This window comes from Temnothorax nylanderi, unplaced genomic scaffold (genome assembly GCF_030848795.1).
Source record: "Temnothorax nylanderi isolate EJ_2023f unplaced genomic scaffold, tnyl_v1.0 TNYL_tig0468_pilon, whole genome shotgun sequence".
Taxonomy (NCBI): domain Eukaryota; kingdom Metazoa; phylum Arthropoda; class Insecta; order Hymenoptera; family Formicidae; genus Temnothorax; species Temnothorax nylanderi.
Genome location: NW_027249530.1, coordinates 13,469 through 35,746, shown reverse-complemented (window position 1 = coordinate 35,746; position 22,278 = coordinate 13,469). Strand labels below are relative to the sequence as shown.

Below are 22,278 nucleotides of genomic sequence, written 5' to 3'. Positions count from 1 at the left end.
GTACTGGCAGTACTATCATGATAGTACTCCGAATATTAATCTGATAAAGTACTGACCACTTCAATACTTTGGAGTACTAATGAGTATTATTGCTTGTAGTACTGCCAGTACTGTAAGCACTGACAGACACAGTACCGACCATTCTGCAGTATTCATGAGTATTAACATACTAATACTCTCAATACTACGAGTACTGTTCACTCACAATCAGTACTGAGTACTGATTGCTAGTACTACTTTTTCGTGAGGGATCTATCATGATAGTACTCCGAATATTAATCTGATAAAGTACTGACCACTTCAATACTTTGAAGTACTAATGAGTATTATTGTTTGTAGTACTGCCAGTACTGTAAGCACTGACAGACACAGTACTGACCATTCTGCAGTATTCATGAGTATTAACATACTAATACTCTTAATACTACGAGTACGGATCACTCAGTACTGACTGAGTACTGATTGCTAGTACTACTTTTTCGTGAGGGGCTATCACGAAGCATAAGAAAAGGATAATACCATGGAGATTAGGAAGAAGAGAATGGTACAATAAAGAATGGAAGGAAAGGAAAAGAAGATTGAGGAGATTGATGAGGGATTGGAAGAAGGGAAGGATCGAAAGAGTATGTGAGGGAAAGAAAGGAGCACAAGGAATGGTGTAAGGAGCAGAAGGGGAGGCATGAAAGCGAGGAAGAAGAAAAGATGAGGAACATTAAAAACAAAGCGGAAGCTTGGAAGTATATAAATAAATACAGGAAAAAAGAAAACTAAGGGGATAAACGAGGAGATACAAATGGATGAGTGGAGAGACCACTTCATGGAAATGTTAGGAGGGACAAAGGAAAGAGTGGTGCTAGACATAGAAGACGAGGGAGAAGAGGATGGCACGAGAGTGGAAGTAACAGAGGGAGTCGAAGAAATATCGAGAGAAGAGGTGATTGAAGTAATAAAGAAACTGAAGATGGGAAAGGCAACAGGAGAGGACGGGATTGAGAACGAGGCGTGGAGATTTATGCAAAAGGATGTAGGTGAAGAATTCCTGAAGTTAATCAACAGAATCTGGAAAGGAGAGGGCATACCGGGAGATTGGAATAAAGGTATGATTAGTCCAATACATAAAAGAGGAGAGAGAAACGACCTGAAAAATTACCGGGGAGTCACCTTTAATGAATACGGCGTACAAAATATATGCAAGTATCTTAAATGCGAGGTTGCAGAAGGAGGTGGAGTCTAAGTTAAGGGAAGTGCAATTCGGATTTAGAAAGAACAGAGGAACGATGGATGCAGTATACACGGTAAACTATGTAGCGAATAAGGAGCTGAGTAAGAAGAGTGGAAAGGTTTTTGCATTCTTTATTGATCTCAAAACAGCTTTCGATAAGTGGATAGAAGGAAATTGAATGAAACAATGAGGAAGATAGGAATTGAAGATAACTTGAGACGAAGAATAATGGAGACATACAAAGAAACGAAAAATGTAGTGAAGATAAGGGATAAGAAGACAGGGGAATTTTGGACAGAAAAGGGACTAAGACAAGGATGCCCGTTGAGCCCGAACCTATTCAACTTATACATCATGGATTTAGAGGAAGGAATGGAAAAAGGACAAGCCGGAGGTTTTGTGATAGGGAAAGAAAAATTCTGGACAATATCATATGCAGATGACGTAGTGTTAATGGCGACGAGAGAGGCAGAATTGAAGGAAATGATGAGGAGGTTCAAGAGGTATTTGGAAAGGAAGGGTTTGAGTTTGAGTCCAGAGAAATAAAAAATAATGGTGTTTGAGAAAGCTTAGGGGAAGAAGGAAGAAAAGGGAGTGAAAATGGGGAGAAGAAAACATAGAGGAGGTCAAAGAAATAAAGTATCTGGGGACAAAAAAATGGAGGAGCAGAGAATCATATAAAAGATAGGCTGAAGAAGGCTACAATAGCGATGAAGAGGACATGGAGCATAGGAGAGAGAATATTTAAAGAAGATTTTAGAAAAAGGATGAAGATGTTCGAGGCACTGGTAGAAAGCGTGGCATTATACGGAGCTGAAATATGGGGGTGGCTATACGACAGTAGATTAGATGTGATAAAAAGAAAGTGTGTTAAATGGATTTTAGGATTAGATAGAAGAACCCCGAATTATATAATATCAGAAGAAGCCAAAATAAAGGAAATAAAAGTGAGGGCAATAAGGAGAGCTGTAAAGTATAAGGAGAAGTCGAGACAGTCAGAGAAGAAAATAGTTCAAACATGTATAAAGGATCTAGAGAGGAGCAGGCCAAGGAAAGAGGAAAGTAATTGGGAGAAGAAGAGAAGGGAACTGATAGAGAGGGCAGGAATGGAGAAAGAGCAGCTGAGGAGAGAAATGGAGGCAGAGGACCGGAAAGCGGCGGAGAATTTTGTAAAGAGAATAGAGGAAAAAGAGAAGGAGGAGAGACAGATAAAGATAAACGAGTCAAGATACAATAGTAACTAAAGAGATTTTAACAGAGGAGTTACCAAAGTATTTACTAGGACAGAAGAAGAAAAAGGATAGAATGTTAATAGCCAGATACAGATGCGGGAGTGAGGTGAAAGGCAGTCAACATTGGAGAGAGGAAGAGGATAGGAGATGCAGAATATGCCAAAAAGAAGAGAACATAGAACATATACTAAAAGAATGTAAAGCGACAAAAAGCGAGATACAGTTAAAATAATTTTTAGGAGAGGAATTAAAAGGACTAGAAGTAATGAAATGGATAGAAAAGGTTAGAAAAGAGGCGGAGAAAAGGGATGGGATAGAGGGAGAGGAGTAGGAAGGGAAATTGAAAGACAGTTAGAATGTTGAATTAGTTTTGGAGTTAGTTAAGATGATCGAAGTGATATCTATACTTCTATACTATTACAATATATAAAATCCTTACGGGTGGTGTATGTTTGTGCGTTTTTAACTTAAAAACTATTGGACTGAATTTTTACCACAAGTATATAAAATAGGGGTAGAATTTTCCGGAAAGTGCTATAGAGTGTGTAGTTTTTCGTTACCGATTTTCTGGAAACCGATTTTTTTAATTTTTTTAATTTTTATGGGTGGTGAAATAAAAAGAATCGGTTTCCAGAAAATAGATAACAAAAAACTATACACTCTATAGCACTCCCCGGAAAATTCTACCCCTATTTTATATGGTTTTAATACAAATTCGGTCCAATCTATACTAATCTATAAAATCCTTACGGGTAGTGTATGTTTGTGCGTTTTTAACTTAAAAACTATTGGACCGAATTTTTACCACAAGTATATAAAATAGGGGTAAAATTTTTCCGGAAAGTGCTATAGAGTGTGTAGTTTTTCGTTACCGATTTTCTGGAAACTGATTTTTTTAATTTTTTTAATTCTTACGGGTGGTGTATGTTTGTGCGTTTTTAACTTAAAAACTATCGGACCGAATTTGTATTAAAACCATATAAAATAGGGGTAGAATTTTTCGGGGAGTGCTATAGAGTGTGTAGTTTTTCGTTACCGATTTTTTGGAAACCGATTTTTTTAATTTTTCTAATTTTTCGGGAAATGATTGACCAAATCTCAAAGAATTATAGATCAAACAGGGGTAGACTTTTCCGGAAAGTGTTATAAAGTGTATAATTTTTTGTTACCGATCTTTTTGGAAGCCGGTACCGAAATTTTTTCAATTTTTCGGGAATTAATTGACCGAATTTTAAAAAATTGTATATGAAGCAGGGATAAAATTTTACGGGGAGGGAGAGAGGGAGAGAGGGAGGGAGGGAGAGAGGGAGGGAGGGAGAGAGGGAGAGAGGGAGAGAGGGAGAGAGAGAGAGAGAGGAGAGAGAGAGGAGAGAGAGAGAGAGAGAGAGAGAGAGAGAGAGAGAGAGAGAGAGAGAGAGAGAGAGAGAGAGAGAGAGAGAGAGAGAGAGAGAGAGAGAGAGAGAGAGAGAGGAGAGAGAGAGAGAGAGAGAGAGAGAGAGAGAGAGAGAGAGAGAGAGAGAGAGAGAGAGAGAGAGAGAGAGAGAGAGAGAGAGAGAGAGAGAGAGAGAGAGGAGAGAGAGAGAGAGAGAGGAGAGAGAGAGAGAGAGAGAGAGAGAGAGAGAGAGGAGAGAGAGAGAGAGAGAGAGAGAGAGAGAGAGAGAGAGAGAGAGAGAGAGAGAGAGAGAGAGAGAGAGAGGAGAGAGAGAGAGAGAGAGAGGAGAGGAGAGAGAGAGAGAGAGAGAGAGAGAGAGAGAGAGAGAGAGAGAGAGAGAGAGAGAGAGAGAGAGAGAGAGAGAGAGAGAGAGAGAGAGAGAGAGAGAGAGAGAGAGAGAGAGAGAGAGAGAGAGAGAGAGAGAGAGAGAGAGAGAGAGAGAGAGAGAGAGACTATTTGCGTGTCTTATTACATATGTCCTCCGGGGCGAAGCCCGGGTAACCAGCTAGTATAATATATATGTATGTAAAAGAGAAAGTTATATATTTGTAAAATTTATGTTATATGTTTGTAAATTTATGTAAGGATTGACGGAAGTCATCCTAAGCAAGGCAAGAATTAAATGAAATAATAATAAAGAAATCTTAACGATATTGATTTCTAAAAAGGAGAAATAAAAATTTTTATTTAGACGAAACATAATTTAAATAAAATACTTTCTTTTTTATATTATACAAGGTGGATTAAAGTGTTACAAGCTGTTATTTCAGAAAGTACGCATCACACCAAAAAATATCTTACTTACAAAGTTAGATAAAAGTTGATGAGTTGCAAAGGCCACAAAACATAGTATTACCACACAGCAAAATATATCACCAAGATATCGAGAAGATAGGGGAGACCGGGGCTAAGCCGACACTATTTTTTCAAAGGCAATTTTTAATATTTAATTAAAATTTTTAGGCAAATTCAATGGTACATATTTAAAGAGTGTTTCTTCAGGTACAAAATTGATTCAGGAAGTTTTGCTGTACGTCGCTTTGTTTTGCCGCCAGGAAAGAAAAAGTGACGCGAAGACAAATTTTCGAATTGAAAAATGCCGGGGCAAACTCGACACCCCGCCGGGGCAAACTCAACACTTTGTCTGATCGACACAATTTGATCTGGAACTTATTTTTTACTGTCTGAAAATGAAAATACATTGTTTATTGTGTATTTAAAAAGTACAAAAATTCGGAATAAAGTAGCTAGAACAATCATTTGAAATAATGAGAACAAAAATTGTTGAACTTTCAATTATCTTCATCTAAACTCATGTCTGAAAAACAATTAATGCAGGTAAACTCGCGATCGGACGTGCGCATACATTTGTCATGAGCCATACGGCTGCATGACAAGCATCGTTTGTTACTGGGAGCCGACGAAACGGCGTGGTGTTGACTTTGCCCCGGACGTTGTTTTTCACTTTTGTCACTTCAAAAACATGAAAATTTTGAAAATATCCAAAAACGATTATCAAATTCATATAGAGCATCAAATTTCCCATCAAAATCACTTACCGGTAGATTCGCAAGAGTAAAGCTCGATGAAAGAGTAGACATTTTCGAGAGATCAGAAAAATTACTTTTCACTATCAAAAATGCTTATGTCGCGTTAAAAATTACACTATAACTCAGAATGTTACCAAATTCCGTTGATAATACTGGCACATAAAGACGCATTTACAGTAGGAAAGGCAAGTTTCTACGATAGATTTAAATTGGCAAAAAGCCTAGTGTCAAGTTTGCCCCGTTGTCGGCTTAGCCCCGGTCTCCCCTATCTGAATAACGGAATATCTGATTGCGCAAGATATCATAAGAATATCTCAGAGACATATCTCCAAGATTATAAAAAGCCGTGATAATTTTATCTCAGATATGATATCTGATTCTGCATATATGTCGGATATCTATGCCTCATTTAAAAGCAGATATGTTATATACAACCCAAATAGCAAGAAGAAAAGAAGAATTCTTTTTAAATTCTCGATTTATGAAATTAATTCTTTTTCCGTATTTATTCTCTGTTTTAAAATGATTCTTAAGAGTTCATAAGAAATTTATTTTTATGTTATCAATTCTGAGTCCTTCTTCAGATATAAAAGACGTTTTTTTCATAAGAATTCGCAATAAATTCAAAATTATGCTTCGATACTATTCCAATATTTTGCATTTTGTCATCTCTGTATGATATCTCGGAAGTATCACGAAAAATATTAGAGCCAAGTATCTCACAGGCTCGCCTTTTATTCCAGTGCGTAAGAATTTTTGCTTACGAGAAGGTACTGGCGCAAGTAGCCGCATCGCGGCAGCGCATGTTACTAGCGCTTGCTCGAGCAAAAATTTTCTAAGTCCCCTTGCGGCATGTTGCTTTCGCGCCGCGGTCGTTACTTCCGGCGCCGCTCGAGTGAAAATTTTCTAAGTTCCCTCGCGGCGTGTGGCTTTCGCCGGGACGAATCGGTACGGCGTCCAAGTCCTCTCGAATTGTTTTATTGGCTATGAATAAACTTGGGTTGATCTTTATAAAATATAAGAGCTAACTATGAATCGGCCATATATTTGAATGCAAATGTTGCAGAGATGTCTTTTTCAAAGATATAATGTGATATCGAGTAATGATGTCCTGCAGATATTCTATAAATATCTGAAAATAAGATATCTCAGATTTGACTTGAAATTGTAGGCATAAAGATATCTGGCTATATCTCAGATATATTTTGCTGTGTGGGTATTCGTTTGATTTTGGATGTAGGCCACTGTAGGCTACGAGATTGTTGGCGAATTTTTATGTTTTCCGGGCGTAACTCCGATTCGCCAATTAGCGTAAGATGCCGGGTCGACCCCGACAGGGATCCGACGTGCGGTTTGAATGAGACACTTGATTTGGGAGAAATGCACAAATATCGTTTAATTGTCAGGTTAATACAAATGCTGGTTGCCGCGCTCTCATTTGAGCACGACACTCGGCGCGCACGTGATTCGATGAGCGCTGATCACGTGATACGAAAGTGTTCGTAGAGCGCGGAGGCGATGGCAATTAAAACGCGCAATGTAGCTTGCACGCGATGAACGCACTTGAGGCGTTATACAGCAGTCGCACTTGTTCGTAACACAAGACGCGAGAATGTTCACAAAAGTCGGCTCAATCACGATGATCGAGCGCACAATGGCGAGGCACGCAGGGTGACTTATACGCGAATGTTCACTGCTCGCAAAGGCGAGAGCGAATTGCAGCACGCACGAACGGCGCGATAATTAGCGGTGCTCTGACAGAGCAGTAAACTCGGATGCACGACGGTATTTTTGAGACCGCGTGAACCGGGGTACGTTAACGGAAGCACGACGGTATACGACCTCGTGAACCGGAGTACTTTTAGCTACTGACCGCGAACTCTCGTGTTTCGGGAGCTTTCCTTTGCGCGACGCGTATCGACCAATCACCTGCGTTTCCGGGATCATGCGATCACGGCATGACAGGATCGATACGTGCCGCGAGAGACCTCGCGGTGAGGGTTGACGGGGGGAGCGGCGCGAAATCCCTTCGTTCGGAGGGCGACTGACGGATGGCGTTACCGGTACGGTATTGATCCGCGATCGCGAGAAAATTACGGAACATAACCGCCCGCCGCGAATAACAATTCGCAACAATTCAATGCCGCCCGCCGTGACGAATTGTTGATCTCGAGCCGCTTGCCATGCGGAGCACTGCGAGTGCTGAAACAACTTAAACTAGAATGATCAATTTACATAAGACATGATACATAGGAATATTTACAAGTATTTACAAAGTTTTATTGTCGTATAGGCATCGTGGAATGTCACTCCGGAGTGTTTATATCGACCGGCAAAAATGATAGCTTGACCACGGCACGTTTGTACGTGGATCGCGCTGTTTTAACCGAGACGACTCGCGTGAGTCCGTCGTTGCCGGGGTGACACTCGACGATTCTTCCCAATTCCCATCTGCTGGGAGGAGCGAGAGGATTTCGCAGAAGTACTAAGCGTCCGACTCGAGCTAGATTCTGAATTTGACGCCACTTGGGGCGTTGCTGCAATGTATGCAGATAGTCATTTGACCAAAGCTTCCAAAAGCTGTCGCGCATCTGTGTAAGTAGCTGCCACCGAGTGAGACGCGTTTCCTTTTCCTCAAGCAACGAGGGGGTGGGAGCGCTTGTCAGCGCCGATCCTATCAAGAAATGACTCGGTGTCACTGAATTATAATCATCGAAATTGTCTGAACCGGGAGCGATCGGTCGCGAGTTCAAACACGCTTCGATTTTACATAGGAGCGTGCTTAGCTCCTCGAATGTCAGCGTGTGCGCCCCGATGACGCGTTTCATGTGAAACTTGACGCTGCGGACGCACGCTTCCCAAAGACTGCCGAAATGCGGCGCGGACGGAGGAATGAAGTTCCACCGAACGCCTTGGGTTGCTAGGCTACTTTGAAAATTCGAATCGCGAATGGCCTCACTCCATGTGACGGAGATTTCGCGTTGAGCGCCGTGGAAAGTCGTAGCGTTGTCCGAATACATATCACTGGGAACGCCGCGACGTGCACAAAATCGATCGAATGCAGCGATGAACGCGGGAGTCGTACAATCGCCAACCAACTCCAGATGAGTAGCTTTGACGGTCATGCAGACGAACACCGCGATGTACGCCTTTCTTGATGTGTGTCCTCGACCGGGAGTAGATCTGACCTGTATTGGTCCGGCATAATCTATCCCGCAGTGTAGGAACGCGCGAGGCGTCGACGTGACGCGACACGAGGGCAGGTCGCCCATTAACTCGTGCGCGGCTTTGGCGCTTTCACGAGCGCATCTGACACATTTATGGAGAACAGCTCGTATCGTTTGACGCGCGCGCAAGATCCAGTAGTGTTCACGAAGCAGGTGCAACGTGAATTGCGGCCCAGCGTGGAGGGCACGGATATGAGTTTCGCGTATTAGCGCGGTAACTAACGGGTGTGCAGCGAGCACGACCGGGTGTTTCTTGTCGTCCGGAAACGCAGAATTGCGGAGTCGGCCTCCGACGCGAATAAGTCCGTTTTTATCGAGAAACGGGTTTAACGGTAGCAGTTTACTGCTGTTCGAAATTCGATTTAATGACTCTAATTGAGCGTATTCCACGGGGAATAACATTTGTTGCACTTTCTTGAGCCAGAATTCGCGCGCGAGATTAATTTCTTCCGGAAGAAGTAATATCGACGCGGGTTTTGCGGTCGCATTGACGGAATTTGAGCAACTCATTTCGCGAGCGCGGCGAGCGAATCGCATTACATAAGCGGTGACGCGCACCAGCTTGTTCCACGAGGAGAATTTGTCTCCGAGCTCCCATCGTTGGCAAGGGTGCACCAGGTGCACGGAAACGTGCGCTCGCTCTTCCGGTAGCGATTCTTGCAAATTTGATTGAGGCTCGGAGGGCCATTGATCTGCCGATAATTTGAGCCAGTCAGGCCCTGTCCACCATAGAGATTGCTGAATCAGATTTTCCGGTTTGACGCCCCGCGAAACGAGATCGGCAGGGTTTTGCTGTGATGGCACGTGATGCCATTCGACGTTTGGCAGGAGGGTCTGAACCTCATGCACCCGATTCGCGACGAACATTTTCCAACGTGAGGGTGGTTGCGAGAGCCAGGCTTTAGTGACCTTTGAATCTGTCCAACAATGGTAGATCTGAATAGTAATCGTGAGCGCGGATCGCACGGCGGCGATAGACCGCGCGAGCAGAACGGCGGCGAGCAACTCTAAGCGAGGAATACTCATGGGCTTGAGCGGTGCTACTTTCGACTTCGATAGAAGTAGCGTAATCTCGACTGTTCCGTCAAGATGCGTAACTTTTAAATAAACAACCGCTCTGTATGCGGAGGTGGAGGCGTCGGCAAACCCATGAATCTCCGCGGTGAGTGTATCGGAACCGTAACCGGTCCAACGCGGAATGACGATTTGTCGCAGTATAGGTAATCGAGTATAGTAATCTCTCCACTTACGGAGAAGATCATCAGGGATTACATCGTCCCATTTACAGCGAAGAAGCCAGAGCTGCTGCATCATGATTTTTGCGGTGATGACCACTGGGGCCATCCACCCAAGAGGATCAAAAATTCAAGCGATTGTCGAAAGAATTGAGCGCTTCGTGTCGGGAACCGACTCTGCAAGCGTGACGTCAAATTGAAAGACGTCCGTGTGAGGATGCCACTTGATACCCAGTATCTTGAGACGCTCGTCAGATTCGAGCGTTTTTGCGGAGGCAAGGCCATGATCCTGCGGATCGATGCCTTCGAGCAATACGGGATTGTTACTCGCCCATTTTCGGAGGTAAAATCCTGCTCGTTTCAAGAGAGAAATTAGTTGATCTCGCGTCTGAAGCGCGAGCGGTATGTCATCGGCGCCAAACACAGCGTCGTAGACGTACGTGTGAAGCCGTAATACCGGAACTGCCAAAGGGAAATCAGCGCCTTCGTCTTCGGCAACTTGCTCGACCACGCGAAGAGCGACGTTTGGCGCGTTTGCATTACCGTAAGTGACGGTGAGCAATAAATATGCTATTAAGGGCCCGTTTGGCGCGGGTCGCCATAAGATTCTTTGATAATTTACATCGCTTTTGTGGACAAGAATCTGGCGATACATTTTTGCGATGTCGGCGGTGAAGACGAACCGAAATTGACGCCATCGCAAGAGAATGAAAGATAATTCGGGTTGTAATTTACGGCCGATCATTAGATGGTCGTTCAACGAGAGACCATTGGAGGTGGGTTGAGAGGCGTTGAAGACGACGCGCAAACGAGTTGTTGAGCTATGCTCGCGGACAACTGCATGATGCGGTATATACACTACTTGACCATCAGGGGGGTCATCGAGAGGTGCCTTGGTCATGTGGCCAAGACGTTCATATTCCGCCAAGAAGTCGTGGTATTCCTTCGCAAGGTCGGGATTCGACCTTAACCGTGACTCGAGACGCGAATACAACGCGATTGCAGACTTTTTTGAGTCACCAATGTCGATAGGGGGCCCCGATTTGAACGGCAGCCGCACTATATATTGCCCGTTGGGGGCACGAGAATGTGTAGACACGAAGTGTTCTTCGCATTGACTCTCTTCCGGTGAGAGATGAGTTTGCTGAGGAAGTTCTTCGACCTCCCAGAACCGTTTCAGCTGATCGGAGATTTCCGACAACACCGTGCAGTGGTGCGTTTGAATGCGAGTCGGCCGTGACTGCGACGGCATAGGCATTGGTCCAGACAGGAACCATCCAAAAATCGATTTTTGAGCGACGGGCTTATGAGGGGCGCGATTACGGACCTCCGGCAGTAAAATCGCGCCATACAAATCAGCACCGATAATGACGTCAATCGGCGCCGCGCTAGTCGGATCGTTATCAGCTAGCGTAAGTTCGCGAATGTACGACAGTTTCGTTATATCCGGAACGCGTTGCGGAATGTAAGTCGTGAGCGACTTGAGAACAAGAGCGGAAACGGAGGGTGCCGGGCCCGTGTCGTCACGCGCTGACACATGAACTTTAGCTGCGCTGCGTGCGGTGGCAGCGGTCTCGCCGATCCCAGTGATAGATACGGAGACGCGCGTACGCGGGAGACGCAGTCGCTGAGCTAAACGTTCGGTGATCAAAGTAGTGACCGAACCTTGATCCAATAACGCGCGGACTATACTATGTCGACCGTTGAGCCCGCTCACCTTGATCCAGGCCGTAGCTAATAAAATATTTGATTTTGAAAAGCTAGTGTGAGATAATAAATGCGAAGTTACTTCGTCAGTTGAGTCTGTTTTCGTTTCTGTAGATGAAGGTGAGCTCTCACTTGTCGAACTACCATTATTATTTACATCGGTCGTGTGAAGCAACGTATGGTGCTTCTGCTGACACTGACGGCACGTGTTTTTGCTTGAACACGCATCGCGAGTGTGCCGTGTACTCAAGCAATTGTAGCAACAATGATATTTCTTCGCGAAATCACGCCGTTGAGCGACGCTCTTATTGTGAAAGTCCGGACACGCGGACAAGAAGTGCGTCTTTTGACACATGGGACATTTGGTCGAACTTGCGTTCGCTGCGTGACTCTGAACAGAGGAATTTTGTTTATTGCCCTTGACTTGAGACGAAGCCGGGAGAACATTCTCGAGCGCACGTATTCGTGATAGAAGAAATTTATCAATTCGATCGTATGTAGGATACTCTGACGTATCGCCAAGTTGCAATTCCCAGGCCTTTCGTGTGAATTTATCCAGCCTTTGAACGAGCAAATAAACCAAAATGTCGTCCCATGCCTCAACAGACCGACCGAGGTTTTTTAATGACTGTATTGCTATGTTCGCTTTATTGCGCAACGCGGTGAGAGCCACTGCGGCATCAGAAGTCGCTTGGGGAAGCGTGTGCAGAGCGTGTATGTGATCATGTACTAAGCGACGGCGATTTTCATATCGCGTTATTAGCAAACTCCAAGCTATCTTAAAATTCGCGTCAGTTAATGCCAGATTGCGTATGGCATCGCTGGCTTCACCCTTCACGCAAGCGTGCAGATATTGCAAGCGATTAACGTCTAACAATTCGCGATTATCAATGATTAAGGCTGTGAATTGATCTCGAAACGCTTCCCACTCGCGAAACTCCCCCGAGAATTTAGGAAGACTTATACGCGGCAGGTGCGAAAGAGAAAACGCGGACTGATCCGTGCGCATCGTCGATGCGGTAAATGACTGGTTGTGACTCACGACTGGCTCCAACTCCTCCAGGCTCTCCGACATGTAGTCCAAGGCGGCCTGGCAGGCGTTGTTCGCTGTTTCATAGTGGTTGTCTTTGAAGTACGCTAGCGATGCTTGAACGTCCTCGTTAAAGGTCCTGGCCACCGATGCGTGTCCGTTCACGAATTGCTGCCACGTTTCCTTGAGAAACGCAATTCTCGAGCGGATTTTCGCAGGTGTCAGGTTGGCTTTCCCAATCTTCTTAAAGTTTTCGAGATAGCGCTCGATTTGTCGCTGGAGTTGCAGCTGGCCTCCCAAGTGTTCGGCCATCTCGTACGAGATAGATTTGTTTGTTGTCTGTTAATTTGTGAATGGCACAGTAGCACGCCGATCCGGCTCGAAGGACCAGAAATTATGTTGGCGAATTTTTATGTTTTCCGGGCGTAACTCCGATTCGCCAATTAGCGTAAGATGCCGGGTCGACCCCGACAGGGATCCGACGTGCGGTTTGAATGAGACACTTGATTTGGGAGAAATGCACAAATATCGTTTAATTGTCAGGTTAATACAAATGCTGGTTGCCGCGCTCTCATTTGAGCACGACACTCGGCGCGCACGTGATTCGATGAGCGCTGATCACGTGATACGAAAGTGTTCGTAGAGCGCGGAGGCGATGGCAATTAAAACGCGCAATGTAGCTTGCACGCGATGAACGCACTTGAGGCGTTATACAGCAGTCGCACTTGTTCGTAACACAAGACGCGAGAATGTTCACAAAAGTCGGCTCGATCACGATGATCGAGCGCACAATGGCGAGGCACGCAGGGTGACTTATACGCGAATGTTCACTGCTCGCGGAGGCGAGAGCGAATTGCAGCACGCACGAACGGCGCGATAATTAGCGGTGCTCTGACAGAGCAGTAAACTCGGATGCACGACGGTATTTTTGAGACCGCGTGAACCGGGGTACGTTAACGGAAGCACGACGGTATACGACCTCGTGAACCGGAGTACTTTTAGCTACTGACCGCGAACTCTCGTGTTTCGGGAGCTTTCCTTTGCGCGACGCGTATCGACCAATCACCTGCGTTTCCGGGATCATGCGATCACGGCATGACAGGATCGATACGTGCCGCGAGAGACCTCGCGGTGAGGGTTGACGGGGGGAGCGGCGCGAAATCCCTTCGTTCGGAGGGCGACTGACGGATGGCGTTACCGGTACGGTATTGATCCGCGATCGCGAGAAAATTACGGAACAGAGATCATGTAAAGTTTACTTTTAATACGAAAATAGTTTGTCTTCATTAATATCATTATATTATCATTATTAATATCATTATTATATAATCATTATTATATAATCATTATTATATATCTTTTAAAATAGTATAGACATTGTTGTCATTGTTGCAATTTTGTAGCATTCTGTAAAGAAATATCATGTACGAAATATTGCTTTCTTCTATTTTTAATTTTTTAATAGATTATGTGTTATTAAAATTGAAAGTTTAATTGTGGAATTAATCACGTAAGTTATGCTTGTTTTCCACCTTTTAGATATTACAAAAAATCTGATTTCTCTGGTTGTAAACATAGAAGACATTATTTTTGTTCAGAGAGTGTCCCATTTTAAACAATTACTCTCTAAAATTTTCCTATCTTTTAATTTTAGAAAAAAAAAATGTTTTAGACAAAAGTTGTATGGTTTAGAGAGGGACAAATAAAAAAAATATGGTGAAATCAATTTTCGAAAAAATCTATTTTTCTCAAGATAACATAAAAGTCATCTCTAATTTTTTAAGGTAGTTGTCTTGCAAATTGCAATTAACAAGAAAAATTTGAAAATTTAACTATACGTTAATAAACGTGGTATCTATACGTTTGTACAATTTAAAATTAATTGACCATCCCAAACGCGAGATAATCGTTATCAGAAATTACACTTTTTTATGCATTGCATACACAAAGCATATGAAAATTTTGAATTTTAATAATTAGAACGAACAACAAGAAAGTTATGAACAACGGATATAATATAGTGTAGAAGGACATTTTAAAAATACTAGGAAAAAAACCGAAATTATTGACCTCTTGGTTTTTTAGATTTAGAAATTCAATAATAATAAATGAACCTAGATTTTCACGATTATTCGCCGTGAAGGAGCAACTGGAGGGGAAAAATAATAGAATAGTTTTTTTGTTTTGTTTGTATGAGGAATAGAACTATCCGAAAGTTTTCAGCCTGTAACCGTAGGTAGTCGGATGTTTTGACGTCCACTTAGAGCATAAAATTTTGGATTGTACTGTCGCCATATAACTACTTTAAATAGAATACTTCATTTTTTATAACAGAATTTTGTAGCTGATGTTGAGACGTTTCCAAAGACCTATAATATTACACGGAGAAAATTGCTACGGTTGTTACAACAACATTCTCTATGATTGAAAAAGAAATGTATGTGAATTCAAGTTAAATTGATATTACATTGAATGTAGCTGTTAAGATATGCTCATTTATACAGTTTTCATAACCGTAGTTCTTACGATACGTGACATTCGGTTACAATACCCTCGTATATGGTTGCCTCAACCAAAGAATTATTGCTATCTCTCTTATGTGGTCTGCAGCACAAATATTATGGTTGAGAGATCCATAAGATATAGCTGCACGGTACAGCACTGAATCACTGCATGATTGAGAGTTTAGTTCCATTGCGCGCGCAAAAGAATTTCTGCATAGAATAAAGTGGATTTGATAAGGATGTTTTAACTTTATAAATATACTTTTTTCATAAATATATTTACGAACACAAAATTTCGTAATAAGCCGACACTGGTTTCTGACATTCACCCGACATTAAGAAATATTACATCATATATCCAATTCAAAATTTTATTACTTACTCTTTTTAAACTGAATTTGTTTCTTAAGATTATTTTTGAAAAATTATATATTTGCGCTGGTTATGACATATGTAGACTATATATAACACTCACATTAAATTAAGAAGTAGTCTACCACGTAAGGCAGTTGGCTCACGATCCAGAGGCCCCGAGTTCGAATCCCACCAAGGTAAGTGTTTTTTTCAAATACGAGAAAATATTTATAATCATAGACTGCATCTTAAGAAACAAATTTAGTTAAAAAATAGTAATAAAATTTCGAAATAAATAATTTTTTTTGTCGGGTGAATATTTGTTCATTATGGTTGTAACATCCATATATTATGGTTGCAACATCCATATAGTAGCTACCCTCACTAAGGTTAGGGCAACCATATAGGTCACTTCCAGAGTACTATGGTTTCCATAACCCTTTTGTATGGATGAGCGAAAATTAACATTATTATTCTGTTGTAACAACCGTAACTTTTTCTCCGTGTATAGTTAATATTTTTGTTGTGAACTCGCGCAGATATGATATCGCGTATTTTCTGATACGGTTCTCTCATTATCTCACACGGTAGTAATAGTTGCACAAATTTATACCTTTCTTGTGTGCGAGTATACGTGCGTGCGCGCGCGCGAATGTGTGTGTAGCTAATTGTGTGGGTGGATATGTGTATGAGCGTAGGTACATACGTAAGGCAACAGGCCATACGCGTGGACCCCATGATTCGTCATTTTCGCGGTATTTTAAAACTTTAAATTACCTTATACTTTACTGCGCAAATGAATTAATAAAAAAAGTACAACTTCTGCGTGGAGAATTACCTTGCGTAATTCCAATATCGGCCGCGGAATCGAAAAATACACGATATATATAAGCTTAATTGTTAAATGAGTAATGTAAAATAATTATTAAATTAATATCGAATAAATGTTAAATAAACGTTTTTTAAAATCATTATTGCAAATAAATAATTAATGTAAAATAATTATTAAAATAATGTCAAATAAATATTAAATAAATATTTTTTTAAAATTATTATTGCAAATAAATAAGTAATGTAAAATAAATATTAAATTAATGTCGAATAAATATTAAATAAATGTTTTTTCAAATCATTAATGCAAATAAATGAGTAATGTAAAATAATTATTAAATTAATGTCGAATAAATATTAAATAAATGTTTTTTAAAATTATTATTGCAAATGAATAAGTAATGTAAAATAAATATTAAAATAATGTCGAATAAATATTATATAAATGTTTTTTAAAATTATTATTGCAAATGAATAAGTAATGTAAAATAAATATTAAATTAATATCGAATAAATGTTAAATAAACGTTTTTTAAAATAATTATTGCAAATAAATAATTAATGTAACATAAATATTAAATTAATGTCGAATAAATATTAAATAAATGGAGAGGGTAGTGGGGAGACGTAGTGGACGAGTTGGCCCGGAGTGGAGAGGAGTAAGAAAAGGGTTTTGAGAGAAGGTAAAGAGTAAGGGAAGATGAAGTAGGGTGCGGAGCTTGTTAAGGAGGTTCGGAGGAAGCCGTGAAAGTGGAAGAGAAGTCGAGGATAGCGTGGTTGAAGAGTAGTGATGAGAGAAAGTAAGGGAACGCTTGAGAGGTTAGGATGAGAAGCAGGAAGATAAAGGGGCCAGGTTACACGAAGAGGAAGCTGAGCGAGTTGGCAGCATGGAGTTTCGATCGAGCGATCGGTCGACCTGTCGCGAGACAGAGGGATTGTCAATAGTGGCGCGGCAGGTGCGAAACGGAGCAGGGAGTCATCGAGACGGGTCGATGGATCAAACGATCGAAGGGGCCGGCCATATAGACAGGTGATAGAAGGAGAAGGAGAGAAAGCGACGAGGAAGGGAGTAGATTAAGGGTGAAGATGGACGAGGATAAATTGGTGGATACGAGGAGGGTAAGAGAGAGAGAGGAGAAGGAAAGGAGAAAGGAGAGGAGAGAGGAGAAATGTAGGAGTTTGAAGGGGACGGAGGAGAGTCTGTTCGGAAGGGTTAAAGGTAAAGGCGGAGGTGAAAGAGGTAAGCGAGGAGAGAGGAGAAATGGAGGAGTTAGAAGGGGACGGAGGACGAGATTACGGAAAGGATGGAGGAGAGTCTGTTTGGAAGGGTTAAAGGTAAAGGCGGAGGTGAAAGAGAGTGAAGGTGGAATAAGGAGGGAAGGCGGCGAGCGAGAGGATGGAAAGAGACGGAAGGAAAAGGGAAGAGCAGTGGCAGAAAGGAAGGAAGTAAAGAGGTGGCTGAAGCAAGGAAGGCGGAAGGAGACGGCCGGATGGAAGACGAAGGGAGGGGAAATAAAATATAAGGTCGCAAGGGAAGATGATGTTATAACACAGTTTATTTTCATAGAGAAGGTGGAATAAGGAGTGAAGGCGGCGAGCGAGAGGAGGGAGAGAGACGGAAGGAAAGGGGAAGAGCATTGGCAGAAAGAAGGGTAGCAAAGAGGTGGTTGAAGTAAGGGAGGCGGAAGGAGATGGACGGATGGAAGACGAAGGGAGGTGAAATGAAATGTAAGGTCGCAAAGGAGGGGAAAGGAATTGTAAGGTCGTGTGGAGAAGGAAATCACGAGAAGGATGGAGGAGAAACGGACGAGGACAAAGTTCAGGGGAAGAAAGGAGGAGAGAAGGTAGAATAAAATAGAGGGGTGTGGTGAGCGTGAGGAGGGTGAGAGACGGAGGGAAAGGAGAGCAGTGGTGGATAGGAGGGAAGCGGAGAGGTGGCTGAAGGAAACGGACGAGGACAGGGAACAGTTGAGACAGGAAGGAGGAAGGCGAAGGTACGCGGAACCGGAGGAAGCAGAAGAAGATAAACAGAGGGTTGAAGGAAGAGGGGGGAGGGAGAGGGAAATAGAATGAATTGTAAGGTCGCATATGGCCAGGGCGTGTAAGGGAGTGATTTGTAAGAGGTTTGGGTACGTTCCTCATAAAAAAAACGCCTTGTAAACCCTACGGGGATACACAATAAATCTACATACATATTAAATAAATGTTTTTTCAAATCATTATTGCAAATGAATAATAAATATAAAATAAATATTAAATTAATGTCGAATAAATGTTAAATAAATGTTTTTTTAATTTATTATTGCAAATAACTTACTAATGTAAAACAAATATTAAATAAACGTTAAATAAACGTTAAATAAACGTTTAATAAATATTTTTTCTAAATCATTACTTCAAATAAATAATCAATGTGAAATAAATATTTAATAAACATTAAATAAATATTATTTTTACAATGAATTGTACAAATGTATAATTAATAAAAAATAAATATTAAAAACACATTTAAAAAACATTGTCTGCTGATTGGGATCATATCTTCGCAAGTTTTCAATAAAAATATTAACTATTATAGGTCTTTGGAAACATTTCAACATCAACTACAAGATTTTGTTATTGAAAATGGAATAAAAGTTTTAAAGATAACTTTCACGTGATCTTGAGAAATAGATTTTTTCGAAAATTGATTTTGTTATTATTTGTCCCCCTCTAGACTATACAACTTTTGTCTGAGACATTTTCTTCTAAAATTGGAAAGAATGAAAATTTTGGAGGGTAATTGTTTAAAATGGAACACCCTGCAATATATGTCGCTCTCTGTTGTCACTTACGGGGTATCTGCACATAGTATGAATACTACGTTTTCTTATACATGCGTCCAAGTTGCAATAATCGACTGCGATTACGTTATTAACCACTATTGCGATTACGGCAAGATACAGAAGACTGTAGGTTCCTGCCATGATCCTTCTTTGCTCTAATATTTTCTGTCTTTCGGTCGTGACTTTGTCGATGATTTCCTCAATTTCTTTACAAACTTCTAAAGAGCCTGAGACACGGGACGACTACCATTTATATCTCACACAGCAAAATATATCATCAAGATATCTAGAAGATATCTGAATAACAGAATAGCTGATTATGCAACACTTGTCGAGATATCATGAGAATATCTCAGAGACATCTGCAAGATTATAAAAAGCCATGATAATTTAATTTCAGATATGATATCTAATTCTGCATATCCTGAGAAAAAAATAGACTTATGTAATTATATAAGATCATATATAATTGGCCATATATAATTAGATCCGAAATTTGGCTCGATATGATCTGAGAGCTGATATTGAGAGCTCTATTTTTTTCGGACATTTATGAAAAATCCGCACTCTCTTAGCCGGTCACCCATGCCCGACATGCTCGACTTCAATAATAAATCGAAACTAGCGGCGATCCTCTGGCTCTGATGCTGCTTTCTCGTTTATACTCGTATATAACACATCTTTATAGTATTCAAAAATCTTAATAATATTAACTAACAAATATTAAAAAGAACGCAACAATTGATATACAATAAATATTAATATAAGATTCGCATATCTATACATAATATATTATAATATTAATATAATATAATGTTAATAATGAGAACGCCTAAAGCCGTCCGGACACAAGATGAAAATTTTATTTAATAAATCAAATCAAAGTTAAAAAAAGATTAGGGGAATCAAATTTAAAGAAACATAAACCTAAAGAAACCTTTTCCTCTGTGTACGTATGTACACACCCGAGAAAAAAAATAAACTTATATAATTATATAAAATTATATATAAACATATCTAATTGAAATCAAAGTTTGGCGCGATCACATAAATCATATAAAATTTTATTACCAATTTTTTCTCGAAAACTCTGTTAAATATTGTAAAGATTTAATAACATATGTACTTTTATGATCATAACTGTGTATCTTTACGCGACGCGACGAGTTGCGAGTACTCGAGATTTTGAGATCTCGATAACCAGTGAACGAATCAAGTTCTAACTAGGCTTAATGGATAGTTTGGCCAAATTTATATATAATAAAAGTGTTTTTACTTTTCTCATATGTAACAATATCCAAAACAGAGCGTGATATAATCTTATCTTTATATTTGGCTAGATCTGATAACATATGTTATACTATATAATTATATATAATAATATTCAAAATTTGGCATAATATGATCTTATCTTTATATAATCATATTCGACCAGATCTGTTGTCATATATAATAAGGTCAAGCTAAATATGATTATATAAAGCACGGTCTTATATACAGGTCTCGCAACTCGATAGAATTTCCGTGGTGGGGGTGACTCCAATATCGAAGTTATTTTTTGGTGTCGCTGCTATCGAGGGATGTTATTGGTTTGACAGTGCCAACGTAATGTATTCTTCATTAATTGCGTCGGATAGCTGGCTTTCGGCTCTTTGAGATTAACAAACCTACCATACGGACTCAATAAGTTCATCACCGAGGACGCGTTGTGTGTTCTGTCAGATTTGAAGTCATGGCAAAATCCATCGTTGTACCTAAATACAAAACAGGCTACAAAAGCCTGAAAATAAAACGCTCTGTTTTTAAAGTGCCAACGAATAGCAAATGGCTCAAAAATTGTCTAAATTAATAAATCAATAAGTCTTCATTATTTACTACATTGTGTGCTGTTTTCGTTTATTTGTATCTGCCCTTTTTCATTCACGATCGACACGTGGAATTTTAAGGTATAGGCAGTATAGTTTCTATAAAATTTGTCTGCACGAAATTATTTTTGTATACAAAATGCGATAAAAATATATTGTAATATACTTTTATCGATTTACAATATATTTTTAAATTATCAGACAGCACACGGATATCCGATGGACATCCATAAGACGTCCTTTAAGGATATTGAGGATGTCCATAGGCCATCCGTTTTACGTCCTTCGGACATTCTATGGATGTCCATGGTATATCTGTTTATGAAATTGTTGGACATGCTTATATCCCTAAAACATGTCCACAGGATATCCAATGGACGTCCTATGGACATGATAAAAGGAAACATCCAGAATTGTAATTTACATTAAAAGGATAAAAAAACAATGAAATATATAAATATTTTTAAAAAATTTATTTTAAAAATTATATAAAATATATACATATATGTATGTATATATGTATGTATCCACACACACATACACACATTAATTGTTAAACGTATTGCACACGCGTATTGCAAATTAATTAAAGAAAACAGCAATTTGTTCAAAATAGTTATAAAAACTAATGTGGACAATAAGGGTGTTTACTCAAATTTTGTAAAAAAAATTCCCAGATTTTCTAGAAATTTCACTCCAAATTCACACTTTTGCATTGTTTAAAAACAAAAATGACTCAAAATGAGCAAAAGTGAAACAAATTCACAAATTGCATGTGCAAATACAAATCTTTACAATGAAGAATATGTTGTATTTTATATTGCTTCTTTCCCTGTCCTTTCTTTTGCACATTTCAGCCAAGTTTTAATGGCTTGCTCAACTTCTTTTCGATTTTCCGCTGCTTTACACAGTAGAGCACTTTCTAACAAAAATAGAAAAGAAACATAATATAGACATAATTATATATTTGAAATATAACTATAGTTATAGTTATTATACAGGGTATCTCTGGCCCAGACCCCTCTGAATCTCAGAAACAGCTTTAGATATGAAAAAATGTTTTAGATAGCGCCCTGGGTTAGACTTTAGAGATACCCTGTATAAAGCACCGACAATACACATAAAAATTTACAAATATAAATCCATTTTCAGACAAATTTAGACTACTAATGCGTTTTAATTACATATTTGATGTTGTTCAGCAAGAGAGCAACGCAGATGTGGTGGTACAAAATATTTCTGACTGAACTGTGAAATTTCCTAG

At 40.3% G+C, this 22,278-nt stretch overlaps 1 protein-coding gene and 1 pseudogene across 1 annotated transcript in view; one reads left to right on the top strand and one right to left on the bottom strand.

Moving 5' to 3' along the window:
• LOC139783092 (venom allergen 3-like) overlaps window positions 1-19,296 on the bottom strand; it is a 54,219-nt gene extending 34,923 nt beyond the window's left edge. Inside the window, exon 1 of the mRNA XM_071722218.1 lies at window positions 19,159-19,296. Within this exon, the coding sequence (XP_071578319.1) occupies window positions 19,159-19,290 (132 nt within the window). The 5' untranslated portion in view covers window positions 19,291-19,296. The remainder of the gene's footprint in view (window positions 1-19,158) is intronic.
• LOC139783095 (uncharacterized) lies at window positions 1,595-3,760 on the top strand (annotated as a pseudogene).
• Window positions 19,297-22,278: the final 2,982 nt, after the last annotated feature.